This window comes from Aspergillus eucalypticola, assembly GCF_003184535.1.
Source record: "Aspergillus eucalypticola CBS 122712 chromosome Unknown BO83scaffold_7, whole genome shotgun sequence".
NCBI lineage: Eukaryota > Fungi > Ascomycota > Eurotiomycetes > Eurotiales > Aspergillaceae > Aspergillus > Aspergillus eucalypticola.
In genome coordinates, this window is record NW_020290281.1 from 1,046,992 (window position 1) to 1,069,799 (window position 22,808).

The 22,808-nt window shown below is 50.5% G+C and overlaps 8 protein-coding genes across 8 annotated transcripts; 4 read left to right on the forward strand and 4 right to left on the reverse strand.

The window, feature by feature from the left end:
- Positions 1-86: 86 nt before the first annotated feature.
- Positions 87-2,085, forward strand: BO83DRAFT_309038 (fatty-acid amide hydrolase; the record flags this gene model as incomplete). The annotated part of the gene is made up of 7 exons (XM_025527387.1): positions 87-362; positions 418-516; positions 572-645; positions 702-801; positions 861-1,282; positions 1,335-1,458; positions 1,519-2,085. The coding sequence occupies 7 exons, from the start codon at positions 87-89 to the stop codon at positions 2,083-2,085; spliced, it is 1,662 nt and encodes a 553-aa protein (XP_025390321.1).
- Positions 2,086-2,229: 144 nt separating this feature from the next.
- On the reverse strand, positions 2,230-6,378 carry chsB (chitin synthase class II). The gene is made up of 6 exons (XM_025526885.1): positions 6,338-6,378; positions 5,865-6,264; positions 3,798-5,512; positions 3,562-3,746; positions 3,335-3,501; positions 2,230-3,277 (listed from the first exon to the last, which is right to left on the reverse strand). The coding sequence occupies exons 2-6, from the start codon at positions 6,101-6,103 to the stop codon at positions 2,374-2,376; spliced, it is 3,210 nt and encodes a 1,069-aa protein (XP_025390322.1). The 5' UTR covers positions 6,104-6,264; positions 6,338-6,378; the 3' UTR covers positions 2,230-2,373.
- A 1,110-nt stretch (positions 6,379-7,488) lies between these two features.
- On the reverse strand, positions 7,489-8,883 carry BO83DRAFT_376914 (DUF1774 domain-containing protein). The gene is made up of 4 exons (XM_025530855.1): positions 8,721-8,883; positions 8,426-8,636; positions 7,889-8,328; positions 7,489-7,826 (listed from the first exon to the last, which is right to left on the reverse strand). The coding sequence occupies exons 1-4, from the start codon at positions 8,728-8,730 to the stop codon at positions 7,606-7,608; spliced, it is 882 nt and encodes a 293-aa protein (XP_025390323.1). The 5' UTR covers positions 8,731-8,883; the 3' UTR covers positions 7,489-7,605.
- Positions 8,884-9,599: 716 nt separating this feature from the next.
- BO83DRAFT_229208 (inositol monophosphatase family protein) lies at positions 9,600-11,202 on the reverse strand. The gene has a single exon (XM_025526884.1). The coding sequence runs from the start codon at positions 10,761-10,763 to the stop codon at positions 9,705-9,707; it is 1,059 nt and encodes a 352-aa protein (XP_025390324.1). The 5' UTR covers positions 10,764-11,202; the 3' UTR covers positions 9,600-9,704.
- On the reverse strand, positions 11,203-13,265 carry lap1 (putative aminopeptidase). Its single transcript, XM_025526883.1, has 3 exons — positions 12,756-13,265; positions 11,936-12,682; positions 11,203-11,876 (listed from the first exon to the last, which is right to left on the reverse strand). The coding sequence occupies exons 1-3, from the start codon at positions 12,948-12,950 to the stop codon at positions 11,643-11,645; spliced, it is 1,176 nt and encodes a 391-aa protein (XP_025390325.1). The 5' UTR covers positions 12,951-13,265; the 3' UTR covers positions 11,203-11,642.
- A 1,211-nt stretch (positions 13,266-14,476) lies between these two features.
- Positions 14,477-16,441, forward strand: BO83DRAFT_376917 (uncharacterized protein). The gene is made up of 3 exons (XM_025530856.1): positions 14,477-15,136; positions 15,253-15,763; positions 15,826-16,441. The coding sequence occupies exons 1-3, from the start codon at positions 14,719-14,721 to the stop codon at positions 16,046-16,048; spliced, it is 1,152 nt and encodes a 383-aa protein (XP_025390326.1). The 5' UTR covers positions 14,477-14,718; the 3' UTR covers positions 16,049-16,441.
- Positions 16,442-19,369: 2,928 nt separating this feature from the next.
- On the forward strand, positions 19,370-19,945 carry BO83DRAFT_229514 (uncharacterized protein). Its single transcript, XM_025526886.1, has one exon. The coding sequence runs from the start codon at positions 19,530-19,532 to the stop codon at positions 19,872-19,874; it is 345 nt and encodes a 114-aa protein (XP_025390327.1). The 5' UTR covers positions 19,370-19,529; the 3' UTR covers positions 19,875-19,945.
- A 423-nt stretch (positions 19,946-20,368) lies between these two features.
- On the forward strand, positions 20,369-21,858 carry BO83DRAFT_229516 (uncharacterized protein). Its single transcript, XM_025526887.1, has 2 exons — positions 20,369-21,582; positions 21,663-21,858. Exons 1-2 carry the CDS (start codon positions 20,504-20,506, stop codon positions 21,838-21,840), a joined length of 1,257 nt encoding a protein of 418 aa, XP_025390328.1. The 5' UTR covers positions 20,369-20,503; the 3' UTR covers positions 21,841-21,858.
- Positions 21,859-22,808: the final 950 nt, after the last annotated feature.

Here is a 22,808-nt window from a genome sequence, read left to right on the forward strand (position 1 = left end):
TGTGCGCACTCCCCACCTTTCCCATGCTGGTCACATCTCCTCTTATCACCCAATTCTGAACCTAGTGCTTGCAAGCATCTTACACTATGTCACTCTCATGGGAGCTCCAGGCACAAAAGGCCAAGGACATTCTCCAACAGTCAATCCCCAAACAATGGCTCCTCCCCGCACATAACCTACCCTCGGCCGACCTGAAGAATGTGGAGGACTTTCCCCGCAAAAGCGGCCTTCTCTCGGCGAGAGAGCTCAGTATAACCGACATGTCTGCCGCTACCCTAGTGCAAAACATGGGGGCAGGAAAGCTCACGGCAGAGGAGGTAGTCGTGGCTTTCCTCAAGCGAGCCGTATTGGGCCATCAACTGGTAATGCCAAACTATATCTTGTCCGGATTTCTATGCGACTAATACTTGTTGTCAGCTTAACTTCGCTACAGAGTTCCTAACCGACCGAGCAATCGGGCGAGCCAAGGAACTAGATGAGTATTACAGACGAACCGGAAAGCTAGTTGGGCCTTTGGTGGGACCATCCTTATCAACGGTACCGTACAATCCATTAAACTAATAACTCGCAGCACGGTGTCCCGATAAGCGTGAAGGAGCATGTTGGAGTCAAGGGCCACACATGTAATGCCGGCTATGTAGCCTGGTATGGCTCCATTATTCTTCAGATGCAGTATCAAATCCAGAAACTGACAGCACCAGGGTGGACGACATTGCAACAGAAGACGCCCTCATTATACAATGCCTCGAAAAGGCAGGCGCCGTCTTCCACGTACGAACCAACCAGCCACAATCTCTCATGGTATAGCTACATTCCTACCTTGCAGACAAGGACTTTGCATAGCTAATCAACACATAAAGCACCTCTGCTGCAGTAATAACCTCACCGGAACGACGCTAAACCCTTACAACCGCACGCTCAGTGCCGGTGGTTCCTCAGGTGGTGAAGGCGCTTCGACCGGCTTCAAATGCGCTCCCCTAGGTATCGGCACAGACATTGGAGGCTCAATCCGATGCCCCGCTGCATTCTGCGGCTCCTATGGCTTCCGCCCAACAGCCCTTCGCAACCCATTATCAGGTGCAAAAGCACCCAAGGAAGGCCACGAATCCATCCGCGGCGTAATCGGACCTCTCGCCAGCCAAAGCGTGGAAGACATGGACATCTTCCAGCAGGCCATCATCGACCAAGAGCCATGGGATATCGAGACGTCCTTAGTTCCAGTCCCATGGAAAAGAGCCAAACCCACCAAAAACATGACCGTAGCCATCATGTGGGACGATGGGTAAGCCAACCACCAGCCACACCAACGCATACAGTACCCTAACAAACACCAGCGTCGTCCGCCCTCACCCCCCGATAACCCGGGCCCTCAACCACGCCAAATCCAAGCTCCAAGCCGCTGGCATCAAAGTCATCGATTGGGAACCATATAAGCACAAGCACGGCTGGGACATTATCGTACGTCACACCCCAACCCCATCCAACATACCACAACTAACCACAACCCCCCACCCCCAGTCGGCAATGTACTTCCCCGACGGCGCCTTCAGCCAGCGCAAACTCATCGCCCAAACAGGCGAACCAATCCTCCCCTTAACAGCCTGGGCCTTCGACTACAGCAGCCCCACCCCCCTGACTATGGCCGAATCCTGGAACCTCAATGTCCAGCGTGACATTTACCGAGACGAATACCACGCGTTAATGAAATCCAGAGGCGTGGACTTCATCCTCTGCCCCGCATACGCGGGCGTTGCTTCCGTTCTCGGTGAATCCCACTACTGGAACTACACCGCGGTGTGGAACATCCTCGACCAGCCGGCCGTGGTATTCCCATCTGGTCTAAGCGTGGATGCACAGCTGGATCAATTGACCAGCGAGCATAAGACGTATAAGCCTCGAGACGAAGTTGATCAGCGCGAATGGAGTAAGTATACCGGTCCGGAACGGTATGACAGTGCGCCTATTGCGTTGCAGTTGGTGGGAAAGCATTTCAAGGATGAGGAGACTCTGGCTGCTGGTGCGTTGGTTGATGGGATCTTGAAGGGAGGAGCAGAGCAGAGTACTACTACTAGATCTATGCTCTGAGTTTAAGCTACGCTGAGTGAGAGAGAGATAATGAATTGAAGTGAAATCCGATATCTTTCATAAATCGATCGATCATTTACAATCCATTATATCCATCAATCATAACGAAACATAAATACATACATAAAAATCCCAATCATCCATCATCAATAAGGTCGTAAGAAAATGAAAAAAAAAACAAAAAAAAAAGAAACCAAACAAATCTATCTCACCACCAGCAAGGAAGCCAGAGCTGGAATCAATGAGATAGAATATAGAGGGGTATACCGAGAGATACAAAATAGATCATCACTTCCTCCAAAACATAGCCTTATCCGCCACTCTCTTCGCAGACCACTTTGCCTCGGCAAATTTGTCTTTGAAGCTGACTCCGCCACCATACTTCAGCGCAGTACTACTCCTCCCACCGCTCGAGCCAGAAACATGGCTCATATTCGCCAGATTACCCGCCTCGAACTTGGTCTTCCCCTCGACGATCTTCTGTACGACAAGCAAGATCGCATACGTGGTGGATCCAATGACACGGATAAGGGCCAACACTACCACGGACCACAGGATGATGGCGAGGTAGACGTTCGTACCGCCGGAGTCGGGACCGTATACTTCGGAGATGGCCATGGCCAGAACGACGTTGGCTACCATCCAGATGGAGACCATGTATGTGCGGACGGCGCGGTAGTAGTCTTCTTGCATTTGGCTCTCGGTGATGGGGGTCTCGGGGACTTCGACGCGGTCGCGGAGGTTGCGGAGCGCGGCGTCGTAGCCGCTGTCGATGTCGAGTTGTTCGGAGGGCATTTCGATTTGGACTGTGGTGCCGTTGATGACGCGTGCCGCTCCCAAATCCATGTTCAGGACGTTGTCACCTTTTGTTCCCCAGGACACGTCGTGCGTGTTACAGAAAGCGTAGACCTGAAGGGTACAGATGTAGCTGGGTAACATGATGAAGTAGGCTGCTGAGGAGGTGAACATGTGCCAGGGGTCGAGGTAGAGGAAGGAGGCGAAGAAGTATAAGCCCACTGTTGACAACAGGGACATGACGATATTGACGAAGAGGCCGTCGCTCACTTCGAGATCGCTATCAACGCCCATTCGTGCTAGGATTTCGATCACCACAAGGTACATGGTGCAGAAGATCGTGTAGAACATGATAATCGAGTAGACGATGATACCGGACAAGTATAGCTTCTTGGCACTGCAAGGGTTGAGGTTAGCTAGCTACCCATGAACTGTCCTGGTATGGATTACTCACCCTTGCGGTCGATTACCCATTGAAATGATGAACTGCAGACACATGACCAGAATACAGGCGTATCTCAAAATCACAAATATGTATTTGCCGATATGGTGACCAAACGGATCGATTTTGTCGTCGGTAAGTGAGCCAGCGATGAAGTAGAATACCAGGTAGAAGTTTGCCTAGAGGTGAGTCGAATGTCAGCGAGGTTTTCTCGGGTACCTGGGTATCATAAGACATACCAAGCCAAAGTACGTGAAGATCAACTGCATGAATTGATAGGCACCCTCGATTTGCAGGAGAATCTTCCGAGGTAGCGAGTGGTCCGTTTTCCAAAGTTGCTTGCCGTTGACGATAGAGTACACGGCCGCGAAGAAGGCACCGTTCAGCCAACGTCTTCTCTGTGAGATGAACTCGGGAATAGAGTCTAGCAAGATTGTTAGCGGAATTACATCGATCGCTCGTCTTCAAGACTTACCTGGCACGTCGGTTTCACCAACAGCGCTCTTCACGAACTTCAAGACCCAGCGCTCTTCCCTCTTAGCAACCAACTCCCAGCAGAGAATACGATCTTCTGCCAGGTACATGTTGGCAGTGAACACATCTGCATCCTGTCCGTGTAGTGTTTCTCCCTTAAAGTACTGGTTCAGAGGGCCGTTACCCTCCGCGTCGTTTTGCAGTGCGAAGAACCGATACGCACTGAGCGCTCCGGGAAGCACAGTAATGTATCCGAAGACCGACTCCAACGGCTTGTCCAAAATGTTGGACATCTTATATTCGAAGTTCTGACTGGCAATCAGAGGGTTCAAAAGACCGAGCATACCCTTGCCTTTACCGGCCTTGATCTCACCAGCCGCTCCAGCGACGTTCGAATTCTGGTCGAACGCTTTCCAGAGGTGGTAGAGTGCCGTAGGCGCGGGTTTAGTACCCACATCGAGCAAGATGCAAATGTTCGGCTGTAGTGCTCGGCCAAAAGCGTTGAAGAACCAACGGTGTGAGTTCAATTTCTTCTTGTTGTGTTCCTTCAAGCAGAAGAGCACCTGGCACGGCATGATGCCCTTCTCAGCACCCTTGAACTTCAAGTCGGGATCGAGCGACACTTGCGTCGTGTATTCGTAGACATGTGCGTTGACCTGCTTCTGGTTGACGACGTTCTTGGCGATACCTTCCTGGTAAACACCCAAAGCCGCCAAAGCATTGAGGGTCCGCGGATGCACCTTCTTACGACCGTCGGCAATGATGCAGACCACGATCTTCTTCCAACCATCCTTACCCCAAGTACGGGACTTGGATCGCGAGCAGAGATGGGTGATATTCTGCATCACACCATGCATGGTCCGAGTGAAGCCGATCTCATCCTCGTTATACATCGTGATACAAATCAACAGCTCGGTCTCACGCATAGTGCTGCCAATCTGTTGGCGCAGCTTGTAGCCTCGCTGCGTGAAATCATCGGGGTCACAGGTCACCGCAGTGTACCGCATATGGGTGAATTCTCGGTCATCCCGGCGAGGCAAGAAAGAGTGCAAGATAGTTGGGATCTTGCACTCCAGAATCAGTTCACCGTTGATCAGCTGGACTTCCTTCGTGGACATCTGAGCCTCGCGAACACCTCGGCGGCTCTGCTTTTCCGGGGCTGGACCATAATGTATGTTAGGGTCAACCATCTCATCTGTTTCTTCCATTTCATCGTCCAAGTCGACTTTCGACATGGCATCCTTCTCATCTGTGATAATCGTAGACTCGCTCATAAAAGACTGCATGCTGGCTCGATTGTCGGCCCTAGGGTCAATCGTCCGCCCACCACCACCGAATACATCATCGTCGCCCGCGTCATTAATCGGGATATTAGCATCATGCCCACCCGGGGCGGAGAAAAGCGGTGCTGGGGGCAACGGACGGCGAGGGCTTCCCCCGTATCTCGAACTGGGGGTGCCCGGTCGTGGACTACCATTGAGATCTGCACGTTCATATTGCGAGCTTGCGACCGAGGGGGGAGCTGGAGGTCTGGCCCAGTTCCCGACACGGTTAGGTGACCAAGGCCGGGTAGGAGAGCCCGGACGAGAGGTATAGTGTGGAACATCTACCGTTGATGCTGCTGGAGGCGGAATGGTTGGTACATTTCCCAGACTCGATACAGGCCGGGAAGGAGACTCGGTTGGTTCATAGGGATAGTATCGCTGGCGTTCGCTTCTGCGGTTGTTTTGAGCACGCGAGTTAGCAGACCGCTTCATAACCATCATTTCGTATATCATGTTGAAAGTAGTTGTGCCGGATGTCCATAGACATCTCAGATATACGCAAAAAAAAAGCGGAGACAGTGTTGGCCAGGAAAATCACGGCATGCAAATTGAATGAGTATTTCTCAGTCACCAGACTTGAGCTTTCCCCAGACAGCGGTTTTAAAAGCATTGACCATGTCAACAAGCGTAGATGGTATGGAGCTCCACGCCGGAGGGCAGATACCAAACAAGGTCATCGGAATGCCGGAAGCCATAGCTCAGTGGGATAAAGGGCAAAGGAAGAACGAAAGGCTACTACTTACTCTCCGTCATCAACGAAAGGATCCCCATAGTGGTACTCTGAGCTAACTCCCGTGTTGGCACTCAAATCACTTTCTACAATCGTGCTGGTGGGCAGCAATCGCATAGTAGCTCCATGCGCACGGGATGCTGCCGGAGGAGAATCCTGTTCGGCATAGTATGGGTCTCCGTACGTATCATATGCCGGCGGCTCCTCTTCCTGGTTATGCGCCGGCACATACATCCGCGACGAGTTGTTCATGTTTATCTGCTCGTAACTCAATCGCGCATAGTATCCAATGATCAAACGTAGTGGTGGAGCAAAACGATTTCTCAGGTATCTGTGTGGTTACGGCCCCAGCGGTTACGATGACCTCAACTCAAGGGACGTAGATAGTACTGGTCTATGGATTCCTAGAGGTACTGGGTTCCACGGTTAGCACATTTGCATTGTCCAGACAATTCCAGACCCGGGGGGATGGGGAATGCCACTTACTATCCACAGGGGGCAGTTGGTTGTCTGGTAGTACCAGTAAACAAACCAAAGTATGTCAGAGATCTGGAGGAATGTATCGGGGCAACCAAGCGATCGGATAACGGTTTGAAGAAGTAGAGTAGAACCTCGGATGCGAAAGTCGAGCGTCCTTATAAACAAAGGTTGTGATCCACACCACAAACGCACATACACAGAGCGTCAAATACTGAAGGATGGCAGGTTGCTAAAGTCAAACAGATCCGATCAGCTCCGCCCCAGGCACTTCTTAAGAAAATCACCTTGGATACGGGCGCCTAAACTGCCGTCGTAATCAGACTGCGCTGACGAACAGCAGCGCCTGGAAAGCGTGGATATCACCAGGGCAACGGAAGCTTGGGAGGAGCGAGCGGGGCGACCATCCTTGCAGCTGAGAGACATCGCATGGCACGAGTGATCGTGCTAGGAGAGATGAGGAATCCCAATTTGAATGGTCATTGGCTCTGTTTGTCATTGTGGGTGTCTGGTTCCTGGCGATGTTCCGGATATTCATTCAGTTCTGGTCCTTACTTCCACTTTCTGGCCATTTCCTCCCGTGTGGTTTCCACGGGTGAGATCCCGCCCGCTTCCTCAGGCACCACCACCATCACCCCCTCGCCAACTGCATTTTCTACTATCGAACCGTGGAGCTTGGCTTTGATTTGCGGTCCGTGCGGGTTCAAGGAGCGCTGCACGGTCTTGGGACGCAATATAATCCTTTGATCACAGTCCATGTTTAGGGCAGGTTTACAATTACCAGCGATATATAACCCGATCTGCTGTGGAGAACTCGGTCGTAAACATCAGTCCAGCCCATCCCACTTTCGCGTACCCGGATACGATGTACTATTTACAGGGTATTAGCTGTGGCTCACTTGTAGCTTGATCATGATGATAAATAAATATAGAATGCCGATGATCAGAGTAGAGACAAATCAATTTCCCAACCACACTAAATAATGTGTTCATCGAATTCACAAGGTCATCGCCGCCATAATACATCAACAATTTTATAGTCCATATGTCGACTTTCTGTAATTCAATGAAACAGAATAACTCCTCCAGTCTTACAGCAGTAAATTAGTTGCAGCACTATCCGAGCACAATCAATTATTGATGGACAACCCCCACTAAGACCCGAAAAGTGACTCTGAAATTAAACTCAACTGACTCACGTTTCAGCGATATCCTCTGTATGCGAAACCACCTGCTTCCCGAAAAGCGCAGAAGCGGCGTTTGGCTCATACTCTCAACTAGGCAGTTTGAGCTGGCTGGGTCGAGTCGTTGAGCAACGGCTCCCTCTCGCGATCGGTCACCGGCGCTGGCTGTCCAGCCCTACGGAAGAAGATGTTGCGCCCAGAGTACTTCGTCAAGGAGATATAGAGAGACTCGGCGAAGAAGACGGCAAAGATAACAATGGCAAAGATCCACTGCAGGGAGATGATCTTGACGCCGAACTGCTTGACGGCCAATGCTGCAGATTTGTGTTAGCGCTGCGACGGCATTTCTCTCAGAAAACCTTGTATTAATACATACCCAGCGTCAAGAGACTCAGACTGTAACCCAGAATGTCATCCTGGGTAGACAGGATGTGTGTGGAACCCAATGCGAATAGCACCCAGATGAACACATTAGCAACGATTCTCGCTGGCAGGCTGTTGCTGTTCACGGCAACGGCTCCGTTCCAGAAGAGCGTGATCAGAGTCCAGGCATAGGGCGCTGCGACGGCGGCAAAATGCGCAAGAGGTGGCAGTGTACGATGCCGCCAGTAGGTCGTCTTTTGGTTCAGGAAGTGCGCGATCAGGATAATCTCTGAACCCCAGAAATGGTTGCGAGTCCACAGAAGAATCCAGGCAAAGATGAACAGATTGTTCAGGATGAAGTGCGACCCTACATTGGCGGCGGCGGTGGCCGTCACCGCGTCATTGGAGAAAAGATGGTAGACGAAGCCGATTTGAGACAGGAGCGTTATGATCCTAAATAGCAGGTCGTAAGAATAGGTTGGTAAACATAGAGCATTGTAGGTAGCTCTATTGTTGAAGCAGCCGTATGAAAAATGACGGATATAGTTACCAGTAAATACCAGAAATAACCGTGCTCAAGCTAAACGGAGTAATGTGCTTGTTGGCTTGCTTCCAGATGGTATGGCCGTGCTTGACATCGGGGGCATGGGAGGAGTAGTAGATGCCGACGACCACGACGAGCAGCCACGACAAGGGAACGAGGACGCGATAGGTTCCAAGTGAGAACCGGCCGTGAGACTCTCGCCTAGCGAATGGATTATCTAGAACATTTCCCAGTCAGTGACTGATGAACAACGGTGTATTGCAGGCGAGAGTGTCTTAGGAATCAAGGGGGAGGAACTCACAGGTTGACATAGCGACTGCTATGGATTAAGAGGTAGGGATGGTTAGGGTAATGGGCGAAGGAGACCTAGAATCAAGAAGAGCGAACTCTGATCCCGACCGGGGGAGAGGGGATGGACATCCGGTTATATTGCGTAGCGCAGCAGAGGTGAAGGACTTGCAGCGACGAAGCAGAAGCAGAAGAAGTACTTTAGTTGAAGGAGACTGGAGGATGTCATTGGAAGGAAGACGGCAGCTCCCCCGCATTGCCTGATCTCCTGACAGCCTTTCGCGTCTCTCACTGGCCAGTCTCTCAGCCATCACGGGACTGCCGTGCTTCCGGATGTCGTGTTGGGTAGTATTACTCGTCTCTCAGATGTTCTTCTTTGCTTAGCTCATTGCTTGAAGCTGGTCTAACTACGGTATGTGGGGGCCTCTTCCCTGGTTCAGCACAATGAGGTGACGACTAGTATCTATGACATCATCCTAGAAGGTATCGATCTCTATCCAACATCCAAAGACGTGATAAAACGCTAACAGTGGTACACATGCAAACAAAACGCATTATAGAGTCACTGCATGCTCCTGCCCTCCTTCCATCATCGCCATCTCGTCATTAATGGTCCTCTCATGCCATTGATCGCCGTCCCCACGTCGTCGATCAGTGCACGGTCCTGTTGGCGCATGCAGCCGAGGGTCTCTTCCGCCAGTAATCAGGCAAAGTGCAGCAAGAGTACCCTTTTCAAATGCATCTCCGCGCAAATACGGCTGGGTGTGTAGTTTGTCTTGTGGCAGCATAACAAGTAATCCTGGCCCTCATGCACGAACCGTCCTGTCAATCCACTTGGGAGCTGCAGAGCGAGGGCATACTAATCCGTAGCCTTTCTCTTCCATCAAACACTAGGTGGTGCAATAAACTAGTGGCTCCGAAGGGAAAGCAAAAACCGTAAGCGGGGACTGTTGAGACAGCTCATCCGCCAACCCAGACCCCGGATTAACCGTTTGTCTTACATGATCTGTTTCACTGCCTCCACGAGCCGGCTGTGGATGGACGAAGGTGCAACGATCATCCCGTAACAACCAGACAGGGTTCTGCCCAAGCTGCAGTCGACTGGATTACCCGCCAGATCGCTAACTGTACAACCGAGTTCTTCGGCAATCAACATGCCGCCTGAATGATCCCAAATCTTCGACCGATAAGAAGGGTTACGCGGAATCTTTATCATGACATTACAGCCCCCAACTGCGATGGCGATGTATCGCAGCTGCGCGGCCCAGAGATCTGTTGAGGCCGGCCAAGGTGCGCCTAAATGCGATGCAAGGCGGGCATGCATGTTCCTGTCGGATGATGTTGCTGACACGCAATCCACAAAATCGATATCTTTAGGCTCCGTAATCTGCGCCTTTGGCTCGATCTTGCGCGAGGGGAGGAGAGCTCCCGTTCCCATTTGCCGAATAAAGGCGCCTTGTCCGGCAACAGCGAATACTTGATGCCCGTAGCCATCTCGGTCAACGATGTTTTCATGTAGGCGACCCGTCTCCAGGTTCATATTCGGACAGCCCAAAACGCCAACCTTCTGGTAGCCGTTTTCCACCAGTGACAGACAAACAGCGTACTGCTGACCCTGAATGAAGGTTGCTGTGCCGTCAACGGGGTCCAAAACCCAGGCACGGCTCTGCTTGCTACAGTTGCCTTGAGCACCGAGGTCAATCAAATCAAGCATTTCCTCCTTGCTGCTCGGGGCGTAGAGTAGCGCATCGCTTTCCTCGTCTGACAGGCGCGTAGAGGAGACCAGCTCCCAAGTCCTGTCAAGGAGAGCAGGATCGGATCGAAGAGCCTCTGAGCTCTCTTCGCCGACAAACTCATCGTCGGGGAATGCACGGTGAATGGCAGCGATGATCAATGCCTGTGCAGCAAAATCAGCAATTGTCACTGGGGTGGCGTCATTCTTGTCGAAAGACCCCTTGTCCACAGCTTCCAATAGCTTTTTCGTCAGGAGCGTGGCTCTCTGGACTGTGAGACAGGCGATCTGAAGTTCCTTTGCGTAGGGGTTGGTGGATCCCATGGTAGCCGTATGTACCGTACCACTCGATAAGATTTTGAGTTTTCAAATGGTTATCTAGCCAGGATCCTTTACGCTGAGATCTCTGGGATGCAGTTCGCCTCAATTAAGCGTTCTTTTCAGTCGTCTCGAAATCAACGATACTCGGAGGCTCAGAGAAGATGTTGCAACGTCTTCCGAGATCACACACCGACTATTATCGGATCCAAGGTCTGATGGTGGGGTCTTCCTTGGAGGGGCACCGCTGGTGACGTAGGCGATAGATAGGAGCGACCGGCGAAGTTTTGCCAATTCAGTCAAAGCATTTGTATGTAAAAATTAGATGGTCTAAAGAGCGAAATTCCTCGTGTCAGGATCTGTTCTGAAGGGGCAAAAGTAGTGGTAACAAGGAGGAAACAAAAGCAGGAATGACTCGAACATGAAGCCAGTGGAAGTGATCGCCCCGGGCGGAGTGACCGTCTTTCTGTTTCAGGCTAGTGTGACTTAATCGAGTATGGTCGGATCTCCTTCGTTTATCTTATCGGGCCATTCTGCAGACTATCATCACGCCACCCATTAAGAGTCACCGGTATTTCGTTTGTTCGGAGTGAATGTATGAGTCTATTGCTGGTACGAAGTAGGATGTTAATAATAGAAAGCCCAGTCGCAGGCTTGTTTTCGCATCCACAAAACCAATCCAATTGATCTGTAATATATAGGCAGGGTCACTTGCAGACACTTGACTTCAGACATCTATTCCATTACAGAATGGTGAATTGGTTTGCTCTGTAGCCTCATTCAATGCCACAATTAAATCCGACATCAGGAACCTGAACATATGAGCCTCACTACTTAGCCATAATTATCTGCTTGGTTCCGTATAACGCAAAATCATGAAGGACATTAGAATGGAGCAAAAGCCAGCTCGTAAGCGAAGCCAAGGGTCAACCTCGCATGCTCCAGCATATGATCGAAGCTTAGATACCGGATGCTGTCATCAGTCGTGTGGATCCTCTTGTTGCTGTTCTCCATTTCGGACTCCGTCGCCATAGCTGCGGGATAGCCATATTTGCTTGCGGATGTGTGGTCCGAGCAGGCGTAGCCACATCTGGTTTCGATGTAGCCGATACCACAATACTTTGACAGAAATCGTTAGTCATATGTCTTCAACAGAAGAGAAGCGGGACAGAATCTACCTCAGTAGTGACATCTTTGAGGAATTGTGTCAGTCCCTCATCAACGTAGTCGACCATAATCCCGATGGCTTCTTGACGACCGGCGTCCAGAGCTCCCTGAGTATAGCCGGTCATATCCTGTTGAAGCATCGCCTTGATATCTCGCTTATCCCTCTTGTATTGAGAGAAGATGGCCTGCGAACCAAGCATGCCACCTTCCTCTGCCGAGTACCAGTGGAATTCGATAGTGTTGGAAGCGTTGCCCCGAACAATGGCGTCTGACTGCAGCAGACCACGCAAAGCTTCGAGGATAGTCACAGTTCCACTTCCGTCATCATCGGCACCAGGTGCAGCTAGGATAGAGGGGAGAAACAAGTTGATGCTGTCCTGATGGGCACCCAGGACGACAGTTTTGTTGGTCTGGCCTGGGATGCGAGCAATGATACTGAATTGGCCCCATGAATGAGCAAACTGCTCCACAGTCGCGCCATACTTTGCTGCACCTGACTGCTCAATGACATCGAAAACCCTACTATATAGCCACTTGGCAGACTCGATACCAGTGGACGACCTATAGTAGCGAGTGTGAAAGGAGGTGAACTTGTTGAGGTTTTGCTCCATGTTATCCTTGGAGAGACCCCGGAGAAGGGGGACCACCTTCTCTGCATGCTTCATCGTGGACGGATAGTGAACATAGCTACCGGCATGCAATGTCGGGTAAAACCCGGTGTTTCGCTCTTCAGTAATATCGATGAAGTTAACGCCATCCTAAGGAGCATCCAACGAGATATTAGTAAGATGTGCTATCGTGACAATAACGAAACGGGGAATGTTGCTATACCAGTTTCAGGTCCCACTTCTCTTCCTCAGTAACCCATCTTGTCTGATAGGGAGCCAGCTCGATTAAGAACTTCTCCTGATGGTGATGAGTTGGGGGATCTTGAGGGGTTATCAGCGGCTCTTGCTGCGGTACCACGGCAGCCAACACCCCCGTCGAAGCCGTTGCACCGAGTGCAAGAGCTATTGAGAGCTTCATGCTGTCTACGATAAGCTACCAGCTCAATAGATTGATGGAGAGAGAAGATAAGAATATAAGATGATGATCAATAATGTTGATAGGAAATCAAATAGTACAGTTGCTGCGGATGAACCTCTGCACTGCTAATGAGCTGTCCAAGGCTGCTGACCCGCCCGAATACCTTTCGGCAATTGATAAGGCTCCAAGGGTCACAGAAGGCCGAGGACTGAGCTGGGCAGAAGAGGAGGACTGCTTTGCAATATTAACTTGACCGGAGGACTGCTCCGACAAAAGATTCGGGATGATGCTAGACAGACACGGAGAGGTCGAATTGGATGCAGCCGAACATGCAGCCTAAGAGCTGAGAACCCCCCTTTGAGACCGTTGCGTCAGAGGTGCGCGCGCGGCTTAAATAAGGAACACGCGCTGGTCGCACAACTCATCACTCCTCGACCGCCAAGGATGCCTGTGAGACCCCGATCCGACTCTCTGCTATCCCGCACTATTGATAGGTGGTCCGACTTGATTTGTAGCCGTTGACTCTTAAATGGTTCCTGGACCGAAATCAAGGCAGACTAGCCGCCCCTGGCAGCGGGTCCGTTTACCAGCCAGCCTGGAAGCATTTGCTCCTATACTCTATTGCACCTACCTATGAAAACCAGGGTGAATAAGGGCATAGCATCTCTACTGAGACAATGTCAAGGCAGACACTGCTCTTGTCGCATAAGCCGCGCCTTGTAGCATGCCATGCTAATGTAGGTCCCGTTGTGCGACCGTCACAAGTCCGTGTGCCTGAGCCCGGATCATTGCTGGCTGCCGCGAATCGTGGGGTAGGTACCTGAGGCATCAATCTTCTTCTGATGGGAGGCCCTCTATTTAACAAGCATTGATAACCATTGATAACCATTATTGGTGACTTTGACTTCTTAGGAATATACACTACGTTGGTAGGTTCACTGTTATCTGGGGCTACACATTCCTGCTCAATATTCGATCTGATCGAAAGTAACAAAGGTTGCCAAAGGAACAGATATATTTTTCACCGAAAGGGCTGAGAGTCTAATGAGGGGCGCGTGTCCGAGAGCCTTTATACGGGTGTATTATTCGGGTCTTTCGCACGTTGCTGCTTTGGAGAGCAATTTACTGAGGCGCTCCACATCGCCTTGTCATAAAATGTATACACAGGGTCTAGGTGAGGGATATCTTGAATGATAAGGATGACAATTCGAGGATCCCGTTTCCAAGGTTCAAGGGTTGTTACATCACCGCCGCGGGTGATGCGGATAGACGCCTGTCGCGTGAAGCACACGGCTCGCGAATCAGGGCGCCACTAGCAGTCACGATGACTCACAGAAGGTTCCTGTCTCAGATCCCATTCAGGCAGGTAGGGCTAGGGTAAACGTCAAAAGCATCCAATGACCAGCCATTGAAGATTCTCGTGCCCCAGTAGGAGTCAACTGGTGGATCCGAGGCCGGAATTCTCAGCGGCTTACCGTATTGTACCGACTGGGCTCGACCGCCGAACGCGACCGGACTGCAGGCGGCGGTTATCTCCTCTTATCTGAGAGCAGGGCTTCCCTTCGTCCCCCCGCCCGCCTCCCCCGATTCTTGTCGGTCTTCTCCAGAAGTCACTGCCTTAGTGGTCTTTTCCTGGAGTACTACTTGATACCCTCGCCTCAGGCTGCGACACGCTTTCTGTGCTTAACCGCCCCCGTCCATCCCGCTGCTCCTGTTCCATAGGCCTATCCGTTATCGACACCCGTCCGAACCGCGCTGCGCTCTCACCATGGCCATTCATCCGAATTTCCCATCTGAAACGAATCCGAGAGGATCTCTCTCGCCACAGCAGGCTCGCGCCATCTCCGCTTGGACTGAACAGGCAGCTGCATCTTTGGAGAGTCTGGCTCTCTCGGAGTCAGTACCGATCACCGATTCGAATGTGGTCTTTTCCCAGTCCACTCCTACGCGCGCAAGCGTGCGCGGCACCACAGTCTCGCTATCAATTCCCCTAGATGACCCGGTACCGACAGTGGGAAGCCCTTCCGCGCCTAAGGTCAAGGTCCTAGCCCAGCCAACCAAGGAGACCCAGGTGGCGTCGGTGAACTTCCGGCGCCGCGAGCCGCTTCGCCGTGATAGCCTCAAGAGGCGCGAAGCCTTGTTGAAGGGAAAGGATGGTAGTCGTCGCAGACAGCGTTGGGAGAATGGTATGTCTTGATATATCGGAATCACGCCACTGGCTGGGCTTCCGCGCTTCTCCTAGGCCGGGCATGCCTTTGTCTTTGCACTCGATAGATGCTGACAGGATGTGCTTCTTGCAAAGACCGTCTTCTGAACAATCCATGGGCTGAGCCACCTTCCTCCAAGGATTGGGATATCCAGGCCACCCACACTCGTCACGACCCTATGCCTTACTACCTTGCACCTCTCTGGGACAACCACTATGCGCATCTGGACCATAGGTCATCCCAGCAGGTGGAGACCCGGACTGAGAAGCATCGTGTCCCTAAGGAGCTGCGACAGAGACTAAAGCATGCACGTGCGGCACGTGGTATACTTCAGGATATTGAAGAAGACATCAGACAATTCATCCAGCGATGGAACGAGAAGCAAGGTTTACTGAAGCAGGAGGGTCTGGCAGATGCTCCACAGTCATCCGACAGTGAATCTGAAGACGAGATCGTGTTTGTTGGTCGAAACGGCCTGATGCATGACTCGCCACAGAGAAGAGCACGACTGCAAAAGATGCGCGAGGCAATGAGTGCTCATCATGAGCATGATGGGCAGAAGATGGTGTTTGAGAGCCTGGTCGACGACCGGGCAGCTGGATTCGGGTAAGTGTAGAATCACCCAGTTGTAACGTCGATCCATACTTATCGTATGTTCTCACCTTCAGTCGCTGGCTCGTCCATTCCATCGCGTCATATTACGGCTTGCACACTTGGTCTGTCACCGTCGGTGAACCTGCCCGCCGCGAGGCTTACGTTGGCTTCTATCCGCCAGCTCCAGGCAGCCGAACAGGGCCCGTATCCCCACCGGCAGGGTCGAAGGCTTGCCGTCAGGAAGCGATGATTCAGCCAGGCGATGAACTGCCTCAACCGCTCTGGACGCAGGTGTGAGCCGTTGACTTCTGACCAATTCAAGTCAACTTTCACAACTTTGCAGTTTATTCAGAGCTTCTATGCGTTTTGATTCAAGGATATGTTTCGGGACTGATTTTAATAGTTATCTCTTGTAATATTGGCGTCGGTGGGATGTCTACTTACTGCCTGCGGGGATATAGATCCTGTATATAAGGTAGGATAGACCAAGACCTACAATTGATTTGGGCACATAGGGAAGGTGACGACCCGCATGGATTTGTAGAGTAAGTATCTTCATGACGCGATCATCTTCACACATTATTCTATCCACTGTAAAATAGAAGATCTCTTATCTATGATCAATCTCTCCTATGCCCTCACCTACCTACAGAATCGTAGCCCCTCCCGATTCTCCAATTCTGTCTCGAATCGTCCAGGGAGAACTGGATATGGGCACGTATATCGGAATTTTGCAGTAATTTTGCAAGATATATGGGTGGAATCCCCACCTACCAGCATATGCTTGATGCGTCGTTCACTTACCATATGGATCTGGATCTAGTATTGGATGAACCCTTAGTGGACCTGAGATAGCGAGGTACGAAATACTCAAGTTGTGAAGGTGAAGTTTTCCTTCATTGGCAATGTGGTGAAGTAAAGATTATCCTTTCGTTTTCAACTCACTGGCCATACCGTCACCATATCGATATCAGTATGTAATAAGGCAATTAAGGTATATTCCAGTACTATGGGGGCTGCAGTGAGCAACTAATATGCTAAGTTACTACTAGAGCTAGTAGTCTCTCGTTGCTAAGGATAATACAAGCGTAGTCAATTAGCGGGACGTATCTATCACAACGAGGTTGGGTTCTGGTAGTATAGTATCTAATTGTATATAAATCTGTAGACTCAATTCAATTCCAGTTTCAACGGGACTGATGATGACACCAGTTAGCCTTGGGCATTGATGGAGACTCTCAACCCTTTTTTTCAACAAGTTCCTATTATGTGGTATGCATAGTTCATAGTGATAGATAGATACTAATGTGCCTGAAGTTTGATAGTATACGTGTTTACATATCTTATCTGTTTCATGATGCAGGTTAAATTCATTAGAAAAGGGCATGGAAAATTATGAAATAGTAGACAATGGCACGTATGCTATTAAAAAGGATGTCAATCGTTAGTACGACTACTGAAGTAGATAGCAGCCAGTAGATTCTCATCAGGCAGACATGTTGTTATGTTGATGATGTCTCCGGGTGTGACTGTGACGTATTGGTATGTACCAGCCAAGTCAATAGTACTAAGCAGATAGCCCCTCCTCCTTCTCCATCTTTCCCGCCTTTGACATACCTGTGGTGATTCAATGGATTGATGAGATTGACCAAGGCAGAAAGCCAATTGCAAAAGTCAGTGTCAGTGCCAGTGGCATTGTTGGAATCCTGTACCACCGTCAGCCGTCAGCTTACATGTTGATCTGCGATACCGGTTTTAGGTCGGTCCGGTGGTTCCGGGTCTAGATGGTCTAAATGATGCTGCTATGCAGCAGGCTGTCATTGAGAAAAGAAGAGTAGGGTACGGTTGCTGTTGACAGCGTGGATATTGCGTAGGGAAAGGGTACGGGATCGATTGAACACAACAATGGGTGTGACGTATTATGCAACGACAGTATCTCTTGTGTTGGTTCTGCAACAGCAGATCACTTCAGACCTCGGGTGCATGTATGGTGCAAGGGACTGGGTATCATCTATCTGCTACTACGGAGTAGTAGTAATGTGAATTGCTGTTCACTTACCTGATTAGGAAGTATTGGATGGATGCTTAATTTAGTAGTAGACTGACTGACTGCACTGATGCCTTGGTGTCAATATCTCCCGTGCGCACAATGAATTGATTGGCGAGAAAAGGAAGAAAGATGATCATAGTTTCAGGTGTCCATTTAAGCGACTGTGGAATGTCAAATCATCTCCGATTTTGCGATGGAGAAAGGAGAGCGAGAAGAGAGGAAATAGAGGCATCCATAGACAAGCGAGGCAAGGGCACTGACCGCGCCCCACTTGGAAGCCCCATCGTTGTGGGGGTCGTCAGGGAGAGAAACCGGAATAGGGTTCGCGTTTGAGTTTTTGGGTGGGAAAAAGACAACACAGAAGCCCCCCAAAGCCCGGAATCCATCTCCCCACGTCTTCGCCTCCAAAAGTCGCCTCTTCTCACATGTAATTCCCCGGTGATCGGTATATCTGTGTCGCACCACCTTTAGTTACCCTCAATTTTGCTGACTATGTGGCGAGATTGATCGAAATGCCTGAAGGGAGAAGACAGAGTGAGCATGGGCGATTATTCATTCGGTCCGATCCGAGGAGGCGACCCCAGTCGGTTCCATGGTACTGTTTCCCACCGTTGGGTCACTAAGTACTGTATAGTCAGGCATCGATCTGATAGATGTTGTGCACTTGACCATTGGTATTTCCCTGGTTTCTCGTTTACTATTTACCTCCTTGTCTCCGGTGACAAAGTACTACTTTCACACTACAAGAAAAAGAAAAGCTAAGCAGACGAATTGTTTGTTGATAGGTTGTCGGCAATTCTCCATCCAGCGTTCGGACAGCAATGAACATTTCCCACTCGACACCGCGGGCGAAGCACCAAGTACGTCGCCGATTCCCTGCAGGGACAACGCCCAGTCTGCGCCGGATCGTGTCTTCCGTCGACCTTCTTGCTGCAACCTTAGCTATACGGTAGAATTCACATATAAACAGGCTTTAACTGTCTTGGGCTACGGCACCAGTCAGGAAATGTCCGCATTTGGGAGTCTCGGAGAATATCCTGGACGCACAGGAGAAAAAGGAAAGGACCTGCCGAGAGATGCCTTTGCAAGGGAAAGGTAACTCAAGATAAGCAGTATAAACCTTGTCTGGGCGATTCTAGAACCTCGTGGTCGTAGCGGTCGGAATAAGGCACGAGTCATCCCAATTAGGCTGATGATGTAGCAGCCATAGTCTGAGACATAACAATGATGCTTGGGGCTCTGTAGATGCGCATGGACTGTCTTTGCAGTTGGGGTCACTTGGTGGTAGTAGTAGTATCAGTAGCACTACCGTCAGCCAAGGTCTCAAGGGCAGTTGAGTCAAGGCTGTAGGCAGAATCCTTGCTGATCAGTCAGTCAGTTAGTCAGTCAGTCAGTCTTGCCTTTGGAAGATTGAGTACCGGCTGGATCTGCTGATTCCGAGGACAACGAGGATATTGCCAGCATCACCAGTACAGCATCACCCGCACTATTAGTGTGGGTGAGGAAGAGTAAAGCACAATCTGAAACTTTGTGCTGTAGATAAAGTTTAATGCTTCGTCCCTTTTTTTTTTTTTTTCTTTTTCTTTTTTTTTTCCTTTCTATTTATTTCTTTTCTTTTCTCCTAAAAGGAACAAATTCCGATGACCAAAAAAGGTCAAAATGAAAAAAAAAAAAGAAAGCAACTGGGTCAACCAACAGGAATGTGAGAGGGAGAGAGAGCAGTGAGAGATGGCCAAGTCAGTCAATCCATCAGTTGGCTGGTTGGTTCTCCGCTGGCCGACGTGGCTGCCCTCGCCAGGCGTTCATTTCCCATCCTCCATTCCGTGCTTTTTGCCCTTTGGCTCTCTTCTATCTTCCGTTGCGACGGACTTTCTGCGCCACGCGCATTTTCCTTTCCCTCCCACTCACTTGTATGTAGGTGGGAGGAAGCCGTGTGTCAACTCGGTCGCTTCATACCCTGAAACCCTCCCTTGTGCTGCAAAGCCTGGCGTCATCTGCCATGATTCACGGCCCCCTTCCACATTCCCTCCATTCATTCGCTTTCTCACCCCTCTCGGATTGTTCCAGGGCTGAGTTCAGTTCACAGCCTGATCTTGACCTCGGATTCCTGCCCGCTCTTTGTCCCGATTCACGATTACTGTTCCCATTATTATTCTACACCCGTGTTTATTCTTACGCCAATTCCCTCCCCTCCAATCCCTCTCTCACCCTCTCTCTATCCGTTCAATCTCGCCTGTCCCTGCCGCCGAAACACCCCTCCCTCCTCTTCATCTGACCCAAAATTATCCTGCTCTTGGATGAATTTTGCATCATTGTGCACTGCTTTTCCCCAAGTCTCCTCACGTACGGTGTCTGAGACGGCTGGGGCTGCTTCTTGTACGGAAGAAAGTTGTTTGGACCACGAGATCAGGCTATGATTGAAATACAACATATTTATCCCTACCTCATCCTGTGTGCTTAACTCGCTACCACACTCTTTGAATTTCTCCTTTCCCACCCCCTATATGCAACATATCCCTTAAGCTTGCCTGGATTAGGATTAAAGTGCTACTGTCGGATCGGCTCGGGTATCGAAACAGTCTCTTGTCACTCTTCGACCGGCCAGAAGGATACCCAAACTATACGCCAACATCCTTGCACGCCTGCTTGGTTATTATCGCTTCACAACCTATCCGACGGCTCCCTATCACATTAGCGCCGTCATGGGATCCCATGGTGCATCGTCTTACCGGAATGGTTCGAGGACTGGTGGCAGTTCCAGTTCCACTAACAGTGATGTCTCGGAACGCTCGAAAAGCACGGCCCCTACGATCTACAGCGATCGACCCACTCCCCTTCACAGAGGAGGTATAGACATGGACATTTACGATGAAGAAGATCCTAAAGCCTCGGTGTCGACCTACGCCTCTACCATCCCGTCGGAAGATGATCCCCCAGAGACCCCGCGCTACGAAGTAATCGACCGTCAGCTGGACGTATTCTCAACAGATGTTGTCCCTTCCGACCCGTCGACTTTTGGGCAGCTATTCCCTTCCTCTCGACGACTCCTGATTCGACACGACGATGCGACACTTGATGGAAACATGAACCTCCGCGTCGACACGATGGTGCCGCAAAGAGGTGGATATCAGCAAGATGTAACTTTGTTCCATCTTCGCATGTATGACCTGTTTACGCGAAAGTGCTCTTTCCGACGCTACTGTCGAGACTCTGGGCGGGAAGTGTGCCACTCAGAACGACGGCCTGTCGCATCGAGCTCGGACAGGCATCCGGTGTTTCGACGGTCGTGGGGTAGTGTGCTGGCTAGCTTGCGGCCGGGTTCAAGTGGCCACGGATCACTGCCTAGCCACGAGCATAAGCGCCAGGACTCGGGCTATAGGTCGGCGGAAGATGATGAAGAATATTTTGAGGACAAGCATTCAGAACACAGAGGTGGCGGGGATCGCCATTTTGTGCTAACCGATAGCACTTTACTGGAATTTTCAAATTATGCTCACGTAGAGCTGAGGCGCCGAGGTGCAGGTCTTTCCAAACGATATGAATTTGAGTACTGGTCGACCCGGTACCAATGGAGACGCGAGTGTCGGAAAGATGGAGACTTGCGCGAAGTCTCCTATCACCTGGTTAACACACGCACGTCCAAGACCGTCGCTCATATCGTCCCAGAGATCCTGACCCCGATGGAGGCAGCTGAGGAGGAGAAAAAGGGAGGATGGGTTCCACCATCATCCATGTGGATCAGTGACCCGTCAGTGTATGAGAAGATGCCCGACGTCGCCGAGTAAGTAAATTCAATTCCCCTCTACTTAGTGTCGGGTCGAAGGTCTTCCTTTTTAGAGTTTGGGGCTGACTAGTGTACAGTGTGTTTGTTGCCACAGGCCTAATATCTTTTGTTGACGATTGCATTCGCCGCCGATGGCACACGAAGAGACCGTCCCAATTCATCCAGCCGATGCGATCAACCCTCTCGAAGAGTATTGAACTCATGGGTCCCCGGCGATTTCTCGATGAGGTGTTCCACCGACGAGGGTCCGCATAAAGAATGATAGGCTATCGATGGAGGAAAAACGGATGGTCAAGGGCGACACGGCGGCAACACGTCATGCCATCGTGTTGTGAGGGGAAAGACCGGTTTGCAACCGGCGCAGTTTTCATTGACAGGGGTCGCTAGCCGACCACTTGGCTCTAACGACGATAACGACCGCAAATGATGATGGGATTTCCTTTTTCTTTTCATTTTAGTATTTTTTTTTTCTTTTTCTCATTGGGAATCGGCAGGGGGGGTGGTTCGCACTGAATTTTGGTTGGCTCATGTGCTCTAAATTCTTCTTGTTTACTTCTTCTTGGTATTTGCGCAGCTGAGGGGAAGAGGGGGTGGTACATTTGGGCGGTTGCCGGAAGGACAGACCGGCATGATTGGCGATGATGTGTTACAGGAACCGGAGGGTCGTGCAGGTTCGGATGAGGGGGGGTTGACTGACGGTGGTGTTGGTGATGGTGGCAGTGGTGCTTGCTGGATGTAGTATAGTAGTTACTTACTATCTAGCAGTACTTACTACTAATAGTACTAGGCAAGCAAGTGGGTGGTGGTGGTGTGAACCTGAGTTGGCTGCCTGTTTCAGCCTCACCTTTTCTCTCTGCTGGCGTCTTCCTGGTACTATATTGAATTATGATCAGCATTGATCTTGGGGATGACGCTTGCGCATGTCAATTTAGAATGCTGCATATCTCATGAACCTAATGCCTAACCAACCAGCCACCGTGGACCTTTTTTTCTTTTCTTCTCTTCTTTTTTTTTTTTTTTTTTTTCCTAATTATTCCCGCCAGCTAGCTAGCTGTCGACTCTTGCTGTCCCGGCCGGGGAACAGGACCCGCGATTATAGTTCGTTCCTTGTCTGCCTGACTTGTTCAACCCCTGGTCTGGACCAGATCAGATGGCAAGCGAAGAGGACAACATGCATGATCTGGCTAGGCTTGAAAGGGGAAAACTATTTAGAAAAATATCCA